This window comes from Oncorhynchus clarkii, chromosome 8, assembly GCF_045791955.1.
Source record: "Oncorhynchus clarkii lewisi isolate Uvic-CL-2024 chromosome 8, UVic_Ocla_1.0, whole genome shotgun sequence".
NCBI lineage: Eukaryota > Metazoa > Chordata > Actinopteri > Salmoniformes > Salmonidae > Oncorhynchus > Oncorhynchus clarkii.
In genome coordinates, this window is record NC_092154.1 from 41002305 (window position 1) to 41024742 (window position 22438).

The 22438-nt window shown below is 41.7% G+C and overlaps 1 protein-coding gene across 1 annotated transcript in view; it reads right to left on the reverse strand.

The window, feature by feature from the left end:
• LOC139415388 (solute carrier family 22 member 16) overlaps positions 1-19061 on the reverse strand; it is a 53573-nt gene extending 34512 nt beyond the window's left edge. The window contains exons 1-2 of the mRNA XM_071163500.1: positions 18968-19061; positions 16140-16622 (exon numbers count right to left, since the gene is read on the reverse strand). Coding sequence (XP_071019601.1) covers positions 16140-16622; positions 18968-19011 — 527 coding nt within the window. The 5' untranslated portion in view covers positions 19012-19061. The remainder of the gene's footprint in view (positions 1-16139; positions 16623-18967) is intronic.
• Between the last annotated feature and the right edge of the window lie 3377 nt (positions 19062-22438).

A 22438-nucleotide genomic window follows, 5' to 3' on the forward strand; every position in this document is an offset into this window, starting at 1 on the left:
TACCTGGGCAAGGTCGATTAGAAAGGCCTACTTATTGAAGTGTTTTAGGGAGCGTTTGACAGTGATGAGGGATGGTCGTTTGACCGTGGACCCATTACGGATGCAGGCAATGAGGCAGTGGTCACTGAGATCCTGGTTGAAGACAGCAGAGGTGTATTTAGAGGGCAGGTTGGTCAGGATGATATCTATGAGGGTGCCCGTGTTTACATATTTAGCGTTGTACCTGATAGGTTCCATGATCATTTGTGAGATTGAGGGCATCTAGATTAGATTGTAGAATTGTGGCTTGCAGCTGACCTCCGTCTCATCCATTTATCCCTCTTCCCCTCACTCATCACCGCTCACTCATCTCATGCTTCTTGTCCGGCAGGGAAAGTTTGTTTATAGTTGAAATTAATAAATTTTGTTGCATTATTCAAGCTTAAAATGTCATTTAAGAGAATTTTATGAGGGAAAACATTTTGTTTTGGGAATTTTCAAAGTACTTTCAATATTATTAATTTCAGACCTGGAGACAGGCGGCACAGCATCGTCCGGGTTAGGGGAGGGTTTCGCCGGCTGGGCTGTCCTTGTCCCATCGCACTCTAGCGACTCCTTGTGGTGGGCCGGGCGCATGCACGCTGACTTCGATCACCAGTTGTACAGTGTTTCCTCCAACACATTGATGCGGCTGGCTTCCTGGTTAAGCGAGCAGTTAGAAGAAGCAGTGCGGCCTGGTAGGGTCGTGAAAAATTATTGTATGTAGTTTCTTGCAATAGGCCTCTAAGACTTAAAATAATATTTCTCTCAAAATGTTGATTCCTAAAAGATGTCCGGTAATTTGGTTGATTCCATCAGATTTGTCTAAAATCCTAAATGAATCAGGAATGAGCAGGGTCAGGGATACCATAAGGACTTATTCATTAATTCATTAATGCAACAACATTCCTCATGGTCTGTAAATTCTCTACTTTTAAAAGATTTTAACAAACAATATTGGAATCACCATGGTCACAACCATAAACTATCAACTATCTGCCTGTCACGTTCTGACCTTAGTTCCTTTTTTATGTCTTTGTGTTAGTTTGGTCAGGGTGTGAGTTGGGGTGGGTAGTCTGTTCTTTTTTCTATGTTGTATTTCTGTGTTTGGCTTGGTATGGTTCTCAATCAGAGGCAGCTGTCGATCGTTGTCTCTGATTGAGAATCATACTTGGGTAGCCTGTTTTCCCCATTTTGGTTGTGGGTGATTGCTTTCTGTGTCTGTGTTTTCCGGACAGAACTGTTTCGTTTTCATTTTGTGTAGTGTTTTTAAATATGATGAACACTTACCACGCTGCGTTTTGGTCCTCTTCTCCTTCTCCAGACGAAAATCGTTACACTGCCTGATAATTTAAAATAGAATATTAATTTTGGTTCAAGTATGTTACATTTAATTAGGTTTTGGAGTCCTAAAGCAACTGAAGAAAAACTAAATTGCTACTATGTACATCATTTGAACAAAGAGGAAAAATTCAATTTTTTTCAACTCCATAAAACATCAACTGACAGAGCGCTGAAAGATCTGATAGAATGGTTGTTTTTATTAGGGATTTTCAAATGAATAATTGTCTATATTTTATAAATGTTTCTATTGAACTTTATCTTTAGAGGCAAAAATGTCTGTTTTTAGTATATATTGTCAACTCTGTCAGTGGCTTGTCAACTAAGTATCTGATGGCTAACCCATAAGACCCTTTTCAATATTCTCAAAAAATATGTAATCACTGTTCTGCAAAATACAGTGCCTTCGGAAAGTATTCAGACCCTTGACCTCTTCCACATGTTGTTAGGTTACAGCCTTATTCTAAAATGTATAAATATATTTCCCCCTCATCAATGTACCCCATAATGACCAAGCAAAAACATTTTTATATTTTTATATATTTTTGCAAATTTATTAAACATAACCGGAAATATAACATTTACATAAGTATTCAGATCCTTTACTCAGTACTTTGGCAGCGATTACAGCCTTAAGTCTTCTTGGGTATGACGCTACAAGCTTAGCATGCCTGTATTTGGGGTGTTTCTCACATTCTTCTCTGCAGATCCTCTCAAGCTCTGTCAAATTGTATGGGGAGCGTTGCTGCACAGCTATTTTGCTGCACAGCTATGATGCTGCCACCACCATGCTTCACCGTAGGGATGGTGCCAGGTTTCCTCCAGACATGACTAGGGCTATTGCGGTGACCATATTACCTCCAAACCGGTGGTCACGAGTCATTAAGGTAGTCAAATTCCACATGATTGTTTAATCACGGTATTTAGGCTTCTCCCAGCTCTGATGCTGCTGATGGTCATTAGAAGCCTACCAAACTTGCTAACTGCCTGGTACTCAGCACTAATGACTCTGATATCAATGCAAATGTATTCGAAATTCTGATCAAACACTTCATGAGAGCCAATGAGCTCATGTTGCACAACATTTCTATAGGCTATGAAATTGCGGGAATGATGGCCACTAATAAAAATACGAGGATCCCATCAGCTTTCTATAGGCTAGGCCTACTATATTTATTTCTCAACATTAAGCACATTGTTTCTCTTCATGAAAATAAACCACAGGGAAAAGAGTCCTCCATTCATTATTTAAGATTTATTTATTTATTTATAAATGTAACCTTCATTTAACCAGGCAAGTCAGTTAAGAACAAATTCTTATTTACAATGACGGCCTACACCAGCCAAACCCCGATGGCCCTGGGCCAATTGTGCGCCGCCCAATCCCGGCCGGTTGTGATACAGCCATGGATCGAACCAGGGTGTTCGTAGTAATGCCTCTAGCACTAAGATGCAGTGTCTTAGACAGTTGCGCAACTCGGGAGCCCCATGACATGTATTTTTTTCCCGCTGCCCGTGTTTCGATACAGGTGCATGATAATGGTCCATTCTAAATCAAAACAGATGTCACACATATATTATTGAGTATATGTAAAGACAACATTAAATCAAGAATCGTCCGATGGGGACAATATCAGCCTATCACTTGTGAATTATATATTATCACTTGTGAATGATGCCCAGCATAAGAAACAACGCCTTTTTCGAATCACAGTCGCACACCTGACGTAGCATAGCCCATAGGCTAATACAGTTTGTATCACAACTGAATTGGCCAAATAACTTCAAAGAATTAAGCACACTAATACGCTTTACAATGGGTGTAGAGCCTAACTGGTGAGTGAGTTTCAAGTTTGGGGAAGATCATTTTCACCATAAAAATGCACCTTTCTAATAAAAGCATTACATGCATAATTGCATGGCTATTCTGTGTTGAGCGGTTAACAAAGAAATAGGTCCTCCTATATGCTTAATTTGGAGTTATTAATGTAGCTTTAGATGTTCTACAAACGTTGGGCTATGTGTTTTGGTTTTTAATTCATTGTGAAGCTGTATGATGCGACTCTAATGATGATTTGAAAAAAGTAACTTGAAATGCATGAGCTCTGCTTTGTGTTTTTTTGTGCAGGCTCCACACACTACATCAGTCACTCATTCACAATTTGATAAGCACTTGATAATGCCTAGAATTTCACTGCACTCTAAACAAATCCATGCCTTTTGCGGCCAGTGGCCGTTATGCCCTTCTCCCTGAGTGCTTCTCGTTAGGCCTACTCAAGTAGTAGGCCTAACGAACAGCCAAAGCACTAGCCTAATTCAATCTACTATCCTCCATAGTACAAAAGTCAGCCTATTCTATTCTGTGTGAGAAATAAATATTCCCAACATGGTCTGGGACAGTTGTGGGATGCCAAATTAATACAACCACTTTAAGCTAAACAGATCAGAATGTTTAGCTTAAAATGTTGATAAACTATTAGGCTATTTCTTCACAATATAAGCGCAGCAATGCGCACATGGTAGTAGGCTATAAGCATTAATATTCCAAATCTTGTCTGCTAGGAATTCTAAGCAAATCTGGTCTGCTAAATGAACTAGTGCAGTCCACAGCCATACTGTATCAGGGCCTAACATAAGGACAACTCAGAGTATGCTATTCTGTTCTTCTTACATAGACCACATTTTCTTTATATCATGCCTCTTTAGACCTGTCTAACATAAATTATGGATTTATTGTGAAGGTGCAGGCTATATTACATGGATTTATTGTGAAGGTGCAGGCTATACTACATGGATTTATTGTGAAGGTGCAGGCTACACTACATGGATTTATTGTGAAGGTGCAGGCTATACTACATGGATTTATTGTGAAGGTGCAGGCTATACTACATGGATTTCTTAGACTTTTTAAAATGTATATGTTCCAAAGGTCTGCATCAGCAGCTTGTGTGGAAGCCAGGAGATGCTAAATGTTAATTAACGGTCAATTACCGTGAGACCGACAGTTATTTCCCCCGGCTGGCTAAATTTTGTGACCGCCAAAGCCCTAGAAGTGACGCTTGGCATTTAGGCCAAAGAGTTAACTATTGGTTTCATCAGACCAAAGAATCTTGTTTCTCATGGTCTGAGAGTCTTTAGTTAACCTTTGGCAAACTCCAAGCGGGCTGTCATGTGCCTTTTACTTTGGAGTGGCTTCCATCTGGCCACTCTACCATAAAGGCTTGATTGGTGAATTCTACAGAGATGGTTGTCCTTCTGGAAGGTTCTCCCATCTCCACAAAGGAACTCTAGAGCTCTGTCAGAGTGACCATCGGGTACTTTGTCACCTCCCTGACCAAGGCCCTTCTCCCCAGATTGCTCAGTTTGGCCGGGCGGCCAGCCAGCTCTAGGAAGAGTCTTGGTGGTTCCAAACTTCTGCCATTTAAGAATGATGGAGGCCACTGTGTTCTTGGGGACCTTCAATGCTGCAGAAATGTTTTGGCACCCTTCCCAAGATATGTGCCTCAACACAATCCTGTCTCGGAGCTCAACAGACAATTCCTTTGACCTCATGGCTTGGTTTTTGCTCTGAGATGCACTGTCTTCTGTGTGACCTTATATAGACATGCGTGTGCCTTTCCAAATAATGTCCAATCAATAGAATTTACCACAGGTGGACTCCAATCAAGTTGTAGAACCATCTCAAGGATAATCAATGGAAACAGGATGCATATGAGCTCAATTTCAAGTCTCATAGCAAAGGGTATGAATACTTATGTTTTTTTTATTTATTCATACATTTCTAAACCTTTCTAAAAAACGGTTTTCACTTTGTCATTATGGGGTATTGTGTGTAGATTTATGTGGAAATTATTTATTTAATCCATTTTAGAATAAGGCTGTAAAGTAACACAATGTGGAAAAAGTCAAGGGGTTCGAATACTTAAATAATTGAAGTATTTGCTGTGCTAGACCTAATGGATAATGTTTGCTTTATAAACAATGTTTTATGTTCTAAATCTAGAAAAACATGTAAAAATGCTAACGAAATTAGCCCTGGAGCATTTGATAATGCTATAAAACAAAACAAAATAGGTTTGGAGATCTGTATTACATATAATGTTAGAATTAAACAATCAAGGCTAATAAAAACTTGTTGCACAATAATTGTAAAAAGGAAATGCCTTTTATGGTGTCTGACAGAGTTTACATAAATCCAGTTAGTTGCATTTATTATGTTTTTTTTTTACAAACTTAGGTTGTTCCTTTACATGGTGTGACAGCTGATACTTTGATCTATCAGAATATATTTTTCAAATTGTGTCAATATTAAGACATTATTAATATAGCTCAAAAACAGCAACATTTTCTCTCTGCCTCAAGGCAAAATGTATAACATAACATGAGATTAGCTATAAAACGACACACTTTTCTTTCTGTCCCATGGCAAAAGGGGGTGCTTTGCTCAGACCTCATGGGGGGCCTGCGAAACTACACGACGCCACTGATAGTGTACCCTTCTTCTGCATTACACAGACTGTCCGACCAAGTGACCGACCGTTGTATCTTACATGCTGACCACACTGTTTGCGTTACGTGCTTGAGCATTGCAAAATAAATGTACACGTTATTCAATAATTTCATCCAAACTGCTCACGCGCGTCAACAAGTGTCTGCGAAGCCAGGCGCTAAAATATAATTTTTTTCTAAAATAGAACTTGGTTCTATTATTGATGTTTGACGCGCTGCAAGTCCCACCTCTCCCATCTCCTCAGTGGTTTTTAGTAGCATATACCCTCGTGTGTGATTGAAAGATGAACTGAGGTCCACACTCCAGTCCAGTTGGTGGTGGTGGTAATGCACCTTAAAGTTGGTTGCCAAGCGCAATATAAAGTCTAAAGAAGAAGAAGACGGAAGGAGGAGCGATTACTAGAAACTAACGAGGTTTACCCTTTTATCTGTGGATTAATTATCAGAGTAAAGGACAATTAATCCACAGATGCATTTCAGGTAAAATAACAACCCAATATTCATATCCCAGGACAAATCAGCTAGCAACAGCAAGCTGGCTAAATTGCTATTGAATATTTCATGCGTTTCGACCAGTCCCCAAATAAATATAGCAGGTTCAGAGTTTGTTTTGATATTTCAAACTGCTTGTCCTGATCGCGTCTGGTGTGGATGGACAAAATCAACATGTGTGCGATGATGCACGCGGGTGCCCGGTCTAGTCAGCATGTTACAGTATTGTTAGTAACTCCAAAAGTAAAATGACGACGGGGTGCAGTGCTGCCGGAGCTGGTAAAAGTATTTCTGATTAATTCTAAATAAATCATTTTTAATTATCACAAAAATTCCATGAAAAATTATAGAATGGCAAACCAAATAAATATGTATAGCAGCCTAGATGTATGGTAAATGGGTGTTTCTTCCCTGGCAGTGGCAAGAATGATGACAAATTACAGGTTACGTGTGTGCACTGTGGAGGCCCGTTGGAGGCTTGACCACTTTGGCCAATAAAAAAGAAATCCTTGATGTTCATAAAATTCCGCGGACCCTTCTCTTGTGTAGTGGAACCCAGAATGACATGTGACCACTTGTTTACGGCGACATCGTTCTGCTGAGGACAGCACAACTAGAGTGGCCATCGCAAAGTCCAAGGAGCCTGACCCTCTTTGGAATTTGCTGTAGCCCTGCTTGGGATATTTAGCCTACATTGGCAATTGGTTGAGACACAGGGCCCGTTCTAGCTTGGTGTGTCAGGGTGGGCAATTGGAAATGTAAATTGGGCCAAGTTGGAGGTAACAATACATTTAGACGTAGTAATGATTTATGTTCACTACTTAGACAATTGATTTGATAGCATGTTAAATCCATGCAAATAAATTTGATGAATTGATAGTTCACTTCTGTTGTCTTGTATTCTGTAATATGGTATATTGTAACACTGTCTTCAAGCTAATCAAATGTAATTTGTGATACAGTGAGTGAGCTACACAATACATTGAAATACCTACTAAAAATAAAGCTCTCCTCGCAAACAGTGCAATGATATTAAAGGGAAATTTCACAGCTGCTCTAGTGAAAAGTTTGGACACCTACTCATTCAAGGTTCTCTTTATTTTTACTATTTTCTACATTGTAGAATAATAGTGAAAACATCAAAACTAAGAAATAACACATATGGAATCATGCAGTAACCAAAAAAGTGTTAAACAAATCTAAATATATTTTAGATTCTTCAAAGTAACCACCCTTTGCCTTGATGACAGCTTTGCATACTCTTTGCATTCTTTCAACCAGCTTCATAAGGTAGTCACCTGAACTGCATTTCAGTTAACAGGTGTGCCTTGTGAAACGTAGCTTCCCCTGGAATGCTTTTCCAAGTTTTGAAGGAGTTCCCACATATGCTGAGCACTTGTTGGCTGCTTTTCCATCACTCTGTGGTCCAACTCATCCCAAACCATCTCAATTGTGTTGAGGTCGGTTGATTGTGGAGGCCAGAACATCTGATGCAGCACTCCATCACTCTCCTTCTTGGTCAAATAGCCCTTACACAGCCTGGAGGTGTGTTGGGTCATTGTCCTGTTAAAAAAACAACTGATAGTCCCACTAAGCGCAAAACAGATGGGATGACGTATCGCTGCAGAATGCTGTGGTAGCCATGCTAGTTAAGTGTGCCTCGAATTTAAATAAATCACAGACACTGTCACCAGCAAAGCACCCACACACCATCACACCTCTTCCTCCATGCTTCACGGCGGGAACCACAAATGCGGAGATCATCCGTTCACCTACTCTGCATCTCACCTGGAATGAAATGCATTCCAGGTGACTACCTCATGAAGCTTGTTGAGAGAATGCCAAGAGTGTGAAAAGCTGTCATCAAGTAAAGGGTGCTACATTGAAGAATCTAAAATCTAAAATATATTTTGATTTGTTTAACACGGTTACTACATGATTCCATATGTGTTATTTCATAGTTTTGATGTCTTCACTATTATTCTACAATGTAGAAAATAGTAAAAATAAAGAAAACCCTTGAATGAGTAGGTGTCCAAACTTTTGATGGGTTTTTCCTATTTTGTTGCATTACAACCTGTAATTTAAATGTATTTTTATTACATGTAATGGACATACACAAAATAGTCCAAATTGGTGAAGTGGAATGAAAAAAAAATACTTGTTTCAAAAAATAAAAAATAAAAACAAATGGAAAAGTGGTGCATGCAGATGTACTCACCCCCTTTGCTATGAAGCCCCTAAATAAGTTATGGTGCAACCTTCAAAAGTCACAGAATTAGTTAAATGAAGTCCACCTATGTGCAATCTAAGTGTCACATGATCTTTCACATGATCTCAGTATATACAGTGGGGAGAACAAGTATTTGATACACTTCCGATTTTGCAGGTTTTTCTTACTTACAAAGCATGTAAAGGTCTGTAATTTTTATCATAGGTACATTTCAACTGCGAGGGACGGAATCTAAAACAGAAATCCAGACAATCACATTGTATGATTTTTAAGTAATTAATTTGCATTTTATTGCATGACATGAGTATTTGATACATCAGAAAAGCAGAACTTAATATTTGGTACAGAAACCTTTGTTTGCAATTACAGAGATCATACGTTTCCTGTAGTTCATGACCAGGTTTGCACACACTGCAGCAGGGATTTTGGCCCACTCCTCCATACAGACCTTCTCCAGATCCTTCAGGTTTCGGGGCTGTCGCTGGGCAATACGGCTTTTCAGCTCCCTCCAAAGATTTTCTATTGGGTTCAAGTCTGGAGACTGGCTAGGCCACTCCAGGACCTTGAGATGCTTCTTACGGAGCCACTCCTTAGTTGCCCTGGCTGTCTGTTTCGGGTCGATGTCATGCTGGAAGACCCAGCCACGACCCATCTTCAATGCTCTTACTGAGGGAAGGAAGTTGTTGGCCAAGATCTCGTGAGACATGGCCCCATCCATCCTCCCCTCAATACGGTGCAGTCGTCCTGTCCCCTTTGCAGAAAAGCATTCCCAAAGAATGATGTTTCCACCTCCATGCTTCATGGTTGGGATGGTGTTCTTGGGGTTGTACTCATCCTTCTTCTTCCTCCAAACACAGCAAGTGGAGTTTAGACCAAAAAGCTAGATTACCTCTGGATCATCCAGATGGTAATTGGCAAACTTCAGACGGGCCTGGACATGCGCTGGCTTGAGCAGGGGGACCTTGCGTGCGCTGTAGGATTTGAATCCATGACGGCGTAGTGTGTTACTAATGGTTTTCTTTGAGACTGTGGTCCCAGCTCTCTTTAGGTCATTGACCAGGTCCTGCCTTGTAGTTCTGGGCTGATCCCTCACCTTCCTCATGATCATTGATGCCCCACGAGGTGAGATCTTGCATGGAGCCCCAGACCGAGGGTGATTGACCGTCATCTTGAACTTCTTCCATTTTCTAATAATTGCGCCAACAGTTGTTGCCTTCTCACCAAGCTGCTTGCCTATTGTCCTGTAGCCCATTCCAGCCTTGTGCAGGTCTACAATTGTATCCCTGATGTCCTTACACAGCTCTCTAGTCTTGGCCATTGTGGAGAGGTTGGAGTCTGTTTGATTGAGTGTGTGGACAGGTGTCTTTTATACAGGTAACGAGTTCAAACAGGTGCAGTTAATACAGGTGATGAGTGGAGAACAGGGGGCTTCTTAAAGAAAAACTAACAGGTCTGTGAGAGCCAGAATTCTTACTGGTTGGTAGGTGATCAAATACTTATGTCATGCAATAAAATGCTAATTAATTACTTAAAAACCATACAATGTGATTTTCTGGATTTTTGTTTTAGATTCCGTCTCTCACAGTTGAAGTGTACCTATGAAAAAAATTACAGACCTCTACATGCTTTGCAAGTAGGAAAACCTGCAAATTCGGCAGTGTATCAAATACTTGTTCTCCCCACTGTATATACACCTGTTCTGAAAGGCCCTAGCGTCTGCAACACCACTAAGCAAGGGGCACCACCAAGCAAGCGGCACCATGAAGACCAAGGAGCTCTCCAAACAGGTCAGGGACAGGTCAGAGCACCATTAAATCCATTATTTAAAAAATGCAAAGAATATGGCACCACAACAAACCTGCCAAGAGAGCCCACCAAAACTCATGGACTAGGCAAGGAGGGCATTAATCAGAGAGGCAACAAAGAGGCCAAAGATAACCCTGAAGGAGCTGCAAAGCTCCACAGTGGAGTTTGGAGTATCTGTCCATAGGACCACTTTAAGCAGTACACTCCACATGTGGGAGACTCCCCAAACATATGGAAAAAAGTACTCTGGTCAGATGAGACTAAAATTGAGCTTTTTGACCATCAAGGAAAACGCTATGTCTGGCGCGAACCAAACACCTCTCATCACCCCGAGAAAGCCATCCCCACAGTGAAGCATGGTGTTCTTGAGGGAAACCTGTTTCAGTCTTCCAGCGATTTGAGACTGGGAGGAGGTTCACCTTCCAGCAGGACAATGAACCTAAGCATACTGCTAAAGCAACACTCAAGTGGTTTAAGGGGAAACATTTAAATGTCTTGAAATGGCTTAGTCAAAGCCCAGACCTCAATCCAATTGAGAATCTGTGGTATGACTTAAAGATTGCTCTACACCAGCGGAACCCAACCAACTTGAAGGAGCTGGACCAGTTTTGCATTGAAGGATGGGCAAAAATCCCAGTGGCTAGATGTGCCAAGCTTATAGAGACATACCTCAAGAGACTTGCAGCTGTTATTGCTGCAAAAGGTGGCTATACAAATTATTACCTTTAGGGGGGGGGGTGTGAATAGTTGCACGCTCAAGTTGTCTGTTTCTTTTCTTATTTATTGTTTGTTTTACAATAAATAGCTAATTCATGAGGTGGAGGACCGCCCTGTGGATGTGTGAGCTCTTCTTGAAAAGAGGAATCATCAGAAGCAGCCATTGTGGCTATTCATTCAATAGACAGTGCGCGGTACATTGTCATCTATAGACGGGACAATAGCTCCTTTTAACCTGTAAACTTGTACCGGCCCAGTTTTGAAAAGCCTTTGAGGGTGGGAACAAGGAAGTATGGCTTCCGTAAGGCTGTTGTTTTTACAAAGCGAAAATGAGTCAAGAAAATTAAAATATTAGAGAAAATGAGTCAACCTACACTGAACAAAAATATAAATGCAACATGCAACAATTTCAAAGATTTTATTGAGTTACAGTTCCAATGACACAATCTGTCATCTTAAATAAATTCCTTATGACCTAATCTATGGATTTCACATAACTGGGACATGAATCTGTTAGTCACAGAGAACTTAAAAAAAAGGTAGGGGCGTTGGTCAGAAACCCAGTCAGAATCTTCGCATAGAGTTGTGGAATGTTGTTCCACTCCTCTTCAATAGCTGTGTGAAGTTGCTGGATATTGGCGGGAACTGGAACATGCTGTCGTACACGTCGATCCAGAGGATCCAAAACATGCTCAATGGGTGACATGTCTGGTGAGTACGCAGGCCGTGGAAGAACTGGGACATTTTCAGCTTCCAGGAATTGTGTACAGATCCTTGCGACATGGAGCCGTGCATTACCATGCTGAAACATGAGGTGGTTGTGGAAGATGAATGCCACGGCAATGGGCCTCAGTATCTTGTCATGATATTTCTGTGTTTATTTCTGTGTTTCAAATTGCGGATCGTTGTCCGTAGCTTATGCCTGCCCATACCATAACCCAACCGCCACTATGGGGCACTTTGTTCACAACGTTGAAATCAGAAAACTGCTCGCCCACACGACGCCACACACACTGTCTGCCATCTGCCCGGTACAGTTTAAACTGCGATTCATCCGTGAAGGGCACACTTCTCCAGCGTGCCAGTGTCCATCGAAGGTGAGCATTTGTAGGTACACCGAACTGCAGTCAGGTCAAGACCCTGGTGAGAACGACGAGCATGCATGTGAGCTTCCCTAAGACGTTTTCTGACAGTTTTGTGCATAAATTATTTGGTTGTGTAAACCTACAGTTTCATCAGCTGTCTCAGAGCATCTCACAGGTGAAGAAGACAGATGTGGAGGTTCTGGGCCGGTGTGGTTACACACGGTTTTTGGTTGTGAGGCTCTGGTGGACATTCCTGCAGTCAGCATGCCAATTGCATGCTCCCTCCAAATTTGAGACATCAGTGTCATTGTGTTTGTGACAAAGCTGCACATTTTAGAGTGGCCTTTTATTGACCCCAGCACAAGGTGCAACTGTGTAATTATGATGCTGTTTAATCATCTTCTTGATGTGCCACACTTGTTAGGTGGATTGATTATCTTGTCAAAGGAGAAATGCTCACTAACAGGGACATAAACAAATTTGTGCACAAAATGATTTGAGAGAAATTAGCTTTTTCGTGCATGTGGACAATTTCTGGGAACTTTTATTTAACTCGTGAAACATGGGATCAACACTTTACATGTTGCATTTTATATATTTGTTCAGTGTAGATATCCTGCAACGTTCTGGCAGATAGGAACAACGTTGAGACAAGTCCAATGACTCTACTGAACAAGGACAACTATATCTTCTCGCGTGATCATGCAGTCGGCGAAACACAAAGGCCACAAAAATTCTACAAAACATGACTCCATAAATGTTTTGATCAGCAGGCTCAATCAACCAATGAAAGAAAACACAGCTATTGGGCATAAATTTGTTTGAAACACTTTCTCATCGCTCATAATGATTAGGGAGACTGGAAAACCACCCCAAATAGTGTCTTGCGGTGAAGTTTCACTTTAAGCTGCATGTATTTGTATTTATTACATTTAGGGAAGTTTACGACAGTGTCAAAGTTTATTACTAGCACAGGAGGCCGGCAAAACAACAGGTCATGGGCAAGAGGTCAGTAATCCAGATCAGTGTCAAAAAGGTACAGAACGGCAGGCAGTCTCAGGGTCAGGACAGGCAGAGGTCAATAATCTAGTGTGGTGTGACAAGGTACAGAACGGGCAGGCAGGCTCAGGGCCGGCAGAATGGTCAAAACTTGGAAAACAGGAACTAGAAACAGACGGGCGCAAGGGGAAAACTGCTGGTAGGCTTGACGAACAAAACAAACTGGCAACAGACAAACAGAGAGCACAGGTATAAATACACTGGGGATAATGGGGAAGATGGGAGACACCTGGAGGGGGGTGGAGACAAGCACAAAGACAGGTGAAACAGATCAGGGTGTGACAGTATTTACATTAGACTATAGCCTACAAATTGCTATGCCACGTAGTTGCAGGCCTATTAGGCTATAGGCCTACTGCAAATTATTGTTGTTTGTTCCTGAACTTGTTCCTCCATCTGTCCTTCAACTCCAAAAGTTGGTTCAACTTCTTTAACATCATTGCATGACCCTTGCGCGGTCCTAACAGCACCACGAAGGGCGCGTCAATTGTTTAAAATGACATCTCGTCAAGATCTGTTGCCTACGCCCAATAGTCCTATTCATCACGTGTTATTATTATAATACATAGAAGAGGAACACTTCTCACAATGGTGTTTGTTTAGTAAAGTTAAATCAAAGCAGAATCAATGTCTCGCAAGATCACATAATGATTCATTCGCATTTACATAACAGAACCGAATATAATACCATAGCAGAGTAGGCCTATAACGTTACTGTTACGCCATAAACACCTACTCATTTCTAATGAGATTTTAGGATGGCTAGCTGAAGCTGAATAGTTTAATATTTTCTCATGCGCCAAAACTCAGTGTGCCACTAGGCTGGATATATGCTTTGATTGAAACATAAGACAAGAAACGCTAATAGTCTGCTCACACCATCTGCTCTAATTCTCTAACGAAACAGTAATTCAAAGAATGCATATTCCCATGAATGAGATCAATCAAATGATTGGTATGGAAATTCAATTTGGATGTTTCACTGGTAAAACGTGAAGAATTATCATTCACAATTGACAGTGATGATGGCCTATTTGGTAGCCTATGCCTAAACTTGGTGTTTGAGGGTATTAAAAATGTGCATTTTTCTTGAGACAATATGTGTGGGCATAGGCAGACGTTGCAATTGGTATGCATATTTTATAATGCATACCAATTGATTGAGGAAATTACTTATCATAACCGCCATCGATAAAAGACAGTACTGTGCAGCCAGCTTCATCGACCTTGCCAAAGCTTTCGACTCTGTCAATCACCATATTCTTATCGTCAGACTCAGTAGCCTCGGTTTTTCTGATGACTGCCTTGCCTGGTTCACCAACAACTTTGCAGACAGAGTTCAGTGTGTCAAATCGGAAGGCATGCTGTCCGGTCCTCTGGCAGTCTCTATGGGGGTGCCACAGGGTTCAATTCTCGGGCCGACTCTTCTCTGTTTATATCAATGATGTTGCTCTTGCTGCGGGCGATTCCCTGATCCACCTCTACACAGACGACACCATTCTATATACTTCCGGCCCGTCCTTGGACACTGTGCTATCTAACCTCCAAACGAGCTTCAATGCCATACAACACTCCTTCCGTGGCCTCCAACTGCTCTTAAACGCTAGTAAAACCAAATGCATGCTTCTCAACCGTTCGCTGCCTGCACCCGCACGCCTGACTAGCATCACCACCCTGGATGGTTCCGACCTTGAATATGTGGACATCTATAAGTACCTAGGTGTCTGGCTAGACTGTAAACTCTCCTTCCAGACTCATATCAAACATCTCCAATCGAAAATCAAATCTAGAGTCGGCTTTCTATTCCGCAACAAAGCCTCCTTCACTCACGCCGCCAAACTTACCCTAGTAAAACTGACTATCCTACCGATCCTCGACATCGGCGATGTCATCTACAAAATTGCTTCCAACACTCTACTCAGCAAACTGGATGCAGTTTATCACAGTGCCATCCGTTTTGTCACTAAAGCACCTTATACCACCCACCACTGCGACCTGTATGCTCTAGTCGGCTGGCCCTCGCTACATATTCGTCGCCAGACCCACTGGCTCCAGGTCATCTACAAGTCCATGCTAGGTAAAGCTCCGCCTTATCTCAGTTCACTGGTCACGATGGCAACACCCACCCGTAGCACGCGCTCCAGCAGGTGTATCTCACTGATCATCCCTAAAGCCAACACCTCATTTGGCCGCCTTTCGTTCCAGTTCTCTGCTGCCTGTGACTGGAACGAATTGAAAAAAATCGCTGAAGTTGGAGACTTTTATCTCCCTCACCAACTTCAAACATCTGCTATCTGAGCAGCTAACCGATCGCTGCAGCTGTACATAGTCTATCGGTAAATAGCCCACCCATTTTTACCTACCTCATCCCCATACTGTTTTTATTTATTCACTTTTCTGCTCTTTTGCACACCAATATCTCTACCTGTACATGACCATCTGATCATTTATCACTCCAGTTTTAATCTGCAAAATTGTAATTATTCGCCTACCTCCTCATGCCTTTTGCACACAATGTATATAGACTATTTTTTTCTACTGTGTTATTGACTTGTTAATTGTTTACTCCATGTGTAACTCTGTGTTGTCTGTTCACACTGCTATGCTTTATCTTGGCCAGGTCGCAGTTGCAAATGAGAACTTGTTCTCAACTAGCCTACCTGGTTAAATAAAGGTGAAATAAAAAAATATATTAAAAAAAAAAAAAAAATTGCTCTCCCTCACATAAAACAAATTGCTCTACACCACTGATGACGACGTCCATGTTTTGTCATCGACACCCTTCCAGTTATCAAGGTTCTCCAGGGCACAGGGACACCGCAGGGGACAGACATGATCCCCATATTTGGGATTAAGTAGGTGGGGAGAGCTACTCTTACCTATCAGCGATGTCCCCGAACACCAGTGCTCCGACCAGCACCCCCATCATAAACGTGGGCTGACACAGCTTGGCCAGCCATTCCCTGTCACACACCAGGTCCCAGTCCGTCACGATGCTCTGATACACCTCACTGTGGTCGTACACGTAATGGTAGTTCCCGTCACACTTTTCCGTCGTCCTGTTGACGACCTGCTCGTAGGTAAAGTCTGTGGGGTTCATCCGCTGAGTGCGCTGGCAGGTGCTAAGCTCCCACTGTTGGCCCACAGCTGTTCGGACCACCACGGGCCCGTTCACCGGTTTGAAGAATGGTAGCACCTCCTCCAGGGAAGCACCAGTGTGGTTCCCATACAGGACGTCAGTGATGTTACCTGGCGGAGCACAGACAAAGTTTGGCCTCTCCACGAGGAACACGGAGGCCAGGTAGTGAATTCCACAGGCTATGGCCTGGAAGACAGCAGCAAAGTACAGACATGCCTGGAACCTAGGAGGCGGAGAGGAGGATGAGAGGTGAGTATAATATAGGGGGTTCAATAAAAGGATAACATGAGGAAGTTGCATTGTAAAACTTTGCCCTGTAAATGTACAGCATTATACTGGCAGCAGAGTTGCCAGTTAAATACTGTAATTTAGCTTTACAGAAGGGATGCTTAATTAACACTATGGATAAGAAGGGTTTTCAGGTCATTGCTTGTGTACTACAAGTGTGAACTACAATTCCGAGGCTGTTTTAAACTCATTAATGTCAATAATCATCGCTTGCAAAACAGTTTTCGAAACATATGCTTATATACCTTTATCTTTCATATCAGTGAGAAATAATTGTTCAAATAAAAATTTAAAATCAAATCAAATATACACTTAATGTAGGGGTTTTGCACAGATCCATATGCTGTGTGCCTCCAGCTGACAAACTACACTTCCGCCCCAGTTACGCTTACATACAGGTGTTCGGAGCATGCTAGATAGCTAATTAGCACAGGTGGCCGCCTATGTCCTCTGTCTGTCTTCTGTAAACAAGCACTGTAACATGGAGCTATGGCCCGTGTGTCACGTTCGTCGAAGTGAGGAGACCAAAGTGCAGCGTGATGTGAATACATTATACTTTTAATAAAGACGGACACTAAACAAACTATACAAAATAACAAAACGACTGTGACGCTATCATACAAAAGTGCAGACACAGGCAACTAGACATAGACAATAACCCACAAAATACCCAAAGAAGATGGCTGCCTAAATATGGTTCCCAATCAGAGACAACGATAAACAGCTGCCTCTAATTGAGAACCAATCTAGGCAACCATAGACATACATAAACACTTAGATGGTAAACAACCCCATAAACCTACAAAACCCCTAGACAGTAAAAAAAAAAAACATACATCACCCATGTCACACCCTGATCTAACCAAAATATGTAAAGAAAACAAAGAATACTCAGGTCAGGGCGTGACAGTACCCCCCCACAAAGGTGCGGACTCCAGCCGCAAAAACCTAATCAAAAGGGGAGGGTCCTGGTGGGCCTTTTTCACGGCGGCGGCTCGGGTGCGGGAGGTGGACCCCGCTCTACCTCAGTCTTGGCCCACTTAGGTGGCGCCTCTGGAGCGGGGACCCTCGCAGCGGGCCCCGGACTGAAGATCATCGTAGAGGGCGCCACTGGACGGAAAGGCGCCTCTGGACTGAGGAGCGGCTCTGGTTCCGGACTGCGACCCGTCGTGGTAGGTTCCGGACTGCGACACGTCGTGGTAGGTTCCGGTCTGCGACCCGTCGTGGAAGGTTCCGGTCTGCGACCCGTCGTGGTAGGTTCCGGACTGCGACCCGTCGTGGTAGGTTCCGGACTGCGACCCGTCGTGGTAGGTTCCGGTCTGCGGCCCGTCGTAGGAGGTTCCCGGTCTGCGGCCCGTCTAGCATCTGTTTGAACTTGTTACACTTGTGTGGGTTGTGGACTCCGTCTCATGCTACCACTAGAGTGAAAGCACCGCCAGCATTTAAAAGTGACCAAAACATCAGCCAGGAAGCATAGGAACTGAGAAGTGGTCTGTGGTTACCACCTGCAGAACCACTCCTTTATTGGGGGTGTCTTGCTAATTGCCCATAATTTCCACCTGTTGTCTATTCCATTTGCACAACAGCATGTGGAATTTACTGTCAATCAGTGTTGCTTCCTAAGTGGACAGTTTGATTTCACAGAAGTGTGATTGACTTGGAGTTACATTGTGTTGTTTAAGTATTCCCTTTATTTTTTTTGAGCAGTGTATTTTACCACGCATTCTACAGTGTTTTCCCGTTTAAATTACAGGAAAGTCTTAGTGTGCATCAAATAAATAAAACCGTTACTATCCAACATAATTGATACATGCGTTCTTATAGTAACCTGACAAAAAAAATATTCTTCATATGCAAAAAATCCAAACATTAACTATACAGTAGGTGTACATTAAGTGTTATGGTTGCATAGTGAGAATGAAAAAAAATTATATATTCTAAAAGGAAATGTCTATACAATTTTAAGCGTCAATGATGCAAGGCACCACACATCCGTCTCTCTAAAAGCAAGTTCATACCAACTTGAAGAAGGAAGAAAGCTGCTGCATTTTGTGTGCAGAGAGAAAGAAACATCTACTTTAAGGTCTGCCATATTTAGGGCTACTATGTAGGCTAACCATAAATATAACCATAATCCCCATAGAGCTATTTACTACAAGAGGGTATACGGTCATCATATTCCTATGGTCGACTGAACAGGACACATTCTTATAGTTTACGATAGCAAGGTTAAACTGATTCAATGCAATAAACAAACATATATTGTTCCGGGTAACCTACCTTTTGAAGTGTCCAAACTCATCGAATATACGCTCCACGCTCATAACTCGTTGACAGGTCTGGCTCGCCACTGACAATTTGTAAATGTTGGCTTTCACTTGAACACGGAGTAGGAGGGGCGCGCGAATAGGGGACATTTCCACTCACGCTTATGAGCCCTTTCCCAAAAATGCAGAGTTAAAAAGTAAAACATTATAAAATAAATAATAACACAATAAAATAACAATAATGAGGCTAAATTAAATGGTACCAAGTCAATGTGCTGGGAGTATGAGGTAGTTGAGGTGATTGAGGTGATATGTACATGTAGGTAGGGGTAAAAGTGACTACAAAATCGTGTGTGTGTTCGGGTGTGTGTGTACTGGGCTTGCATGTGCGTGTCTGCTGCATGTTTGTGGCACTTTCAGACTATAATATGTTATAAAATAATCCATAGCTCATATTAATGCATGATTGTTAGGCAGAACGTGCCTCTGCTGACTCTATCTGGCATAGGGCAGCAGGTGAGGAGCAGAGGAACGGGTTCTATTGACTTACTGTATCTCTCCACCCTACCCTGGTTGGCTACAACAGGTACCCTCTGTTTGTATTAAGAGTGAAACTAAACTTGGACTTAGCCTTTCTAATATGCACTTAACAAGACATTTGTGGAGTGTTTGAAAAATGAGTTTAAATGACTCCAACTTAAGTGTATGTAAACTTCCGACTTAAACTGTATACAGTGGGGCAAAAAAGTATTTAGTCAGCCACCAATTGTGGCTGGATTTAGGATTTTTTATGAATTTATTTGCAAATTATGGTGGAAAATAAGTAACAGCGTGTGAAAACCTTGTGAAGACTTACAGAAACGTTTGACCTCTGTCCATGCCAACAAAGGGTATATAACAAAGTATTGAGATAAACATTTGTTATTGACCAAATACTTATTTTCCACCATAATTTACATACAAATTCATAAAAAATCCTACAATGTGATTTTCTGGATTTTTTTTCTCATTTTGTCTGTCATAGTTGAAGTGTACCTATGATGAAAATTACAGGCCTCTCTCATCTTTTTAAGTGGGAGAACTTGCACAATTGGTGGCTGACTAAATACTTTTTTGCCCCACTGTATGTGCATATGTATACATATGTGTATGTACATAGATATATATATTTACCAAAAAAAGATATGGGTTATTGGAATGATGCAGACAATTACATTGATGGAAGTAAACAATCTTTCTGTAATATTAAGCTGATCCACCCCTAAAAAAAGAGAAAATTATACCAGTAGACAGCATTTTTGCTCTGTTAGCCAAATTGAAAATTAAAGGTTTTTAAAATCTTTACACATTCGTGAATCATTGCATTAATCAAGTGTGCAACACTATATGCAATATGGTTTAGATGAGAAGCTCCTGTATAGTTTGGATTGCTATCCTTATTTAGTTTTTCTATATACTATGTTATTTAAGGCATCAGCATGCTTCAGTTTGACCGAACGAGTGTACTTGCATACTCCCTTTAAAGACCTTCGCATTAAAAAAAACAACAGCAATGGTACTGATTGTCCATTTTGAGACTCCGTAGCCACTATACACTAAGTCAGAATTGATCTAAGATTAATTTTGACATTTTTGCAGAGGAGATCTTAAGCCGAGCAATTTTACATCTCACTACAATATTTGGTGCTGTATTTCTCATGGAAAAATGTGCATGAAAATGAACCACCAAATACTTTATTGAAGTATCCCTATTGTTGACCAATCACAGACAAAATGGCGTGTGCCAGAACATGTTTTCATCTCTTCTCTCTCTTCTGAGCCTAGAAGCTCCTGGTTTGGCATCAGGCATTGATCTCAATGTGTCGAGGTGATGAGGTTCTGCTCTCTTTCTCTCTCCGTCCGACTCTCTCTCCGACCCCCTAGTGTGCTTGAAGCTCTTCTCTCCTCTGTTCCCTCCTGGCCCTACCTCCTCCCTCTCTGCTTTGATAGTAGCTTGGCTCAGGGCAAGCCCCTGCACAGCTCAGCAGCAGGGAAGATTTGTTCAGAACAGTACAACAGGAGCCTGAGGTCTGTTCTCTCAAGGTCAAAACTCACAGCTTTGTTCACTTTCATCTTGAGGACAGCTTTAAATCAGAACAGAGAAGCACAAACACACACAATGTGTCTATGATGTGCTAAAAAGATGAACTGAATCCATCTTTGTCTCCTCTCCATCGTTTTTGGGACAGGGGCCATATTATATTATTCCCATCGATCTCTATTGAATCATTTGGATGAGGGGAGACAAGCAGAACAGAGTCAGTGCCAGAGCTTCATTTGGCCAGGGTGTCTGTTTCACGCCAAGGTGTTTTGCCTTCATAAGAACTTTGCTGGCTTACACAGCACTTCTGTTCTCTAAGCGAGGATCACTGAGGAACAAGTACAACTACACTGTCTGAGGCTCTGAGCATCATACTGCATGTGTGTTGTCGTGTCTTATCAAATCAATTCTCTGTAATTATTATTACGTGATTAGTTTAATCACGTAAATGTAATTAACTAGGAAGTCGGGGAACCAAGGAAAATATTCCGATTACAAAGTTATAATTTTCCTAATAGAACTTTCAGATTTTTTTATATCTGATCAATTAGTCTTCTAATTAATGATTTATTATTTTCCTCACGTTAGTCTCATTCCAAACGTCATAAATTGATGGTTATCTGCAGGAACCCAGTCTTCACTATGAATCATCCATTCATCAATTGTTTCAATCATTTATTTATTAACTAACTAAATAATCACAGAAATGCACATACAAACAAACAAAGTAGATATGGTTACAAGGAAACGATAGGGGATGTGCCCTAGTGGGCTAAACCGGTATTACGGCTTGGTGGACAAAAGGGAAGTGGGTGTAGACTGAGAAAGGCGGGATTTACGCAAATGAGTCACTACACACTTGATAATTCCAACAATTGAAATGCTAATCCTTTGCACATGAACGCTCACTCATTCGGGAATAATTGCAATCAATATACACTGCTCAAAAAATAAAGGGAACACTTAAACAACACAATGTAACTCCAAGTCAATCACACTTCTGTGAAATCAAACTGTCCACTTAGGAAGCAACACTGATTGACAATACATTTCACATGCTGTTGTGCAAATGAAATAGACAACAGGTGGAAATTATAGGCAATTAGCAAGACACCCCCAATAAAGGAGTGGTTCTGCAGGTGGTAACCACAGACCACTTCTCAGTTCCTATGCTTCCTGGCTGATGTTTTGGTCACTTTTGAATGCCGGCGGTGCGTTCACTCTAGTGGTAGCATGAGACGGAGTCTACAACCCACACAAGTGGCTCAGGTAGTGCAGCTCATCCAGGATGGCACATCAATGCGAGCAGTGGCAAGAAGGTTTGCTGTGTCTGTCAGCATAGTGTCCAGAGCATGGAGGCGCTACCAGGAGACAGGCCAGTACATCAGGAGACGTGGAGGAGGC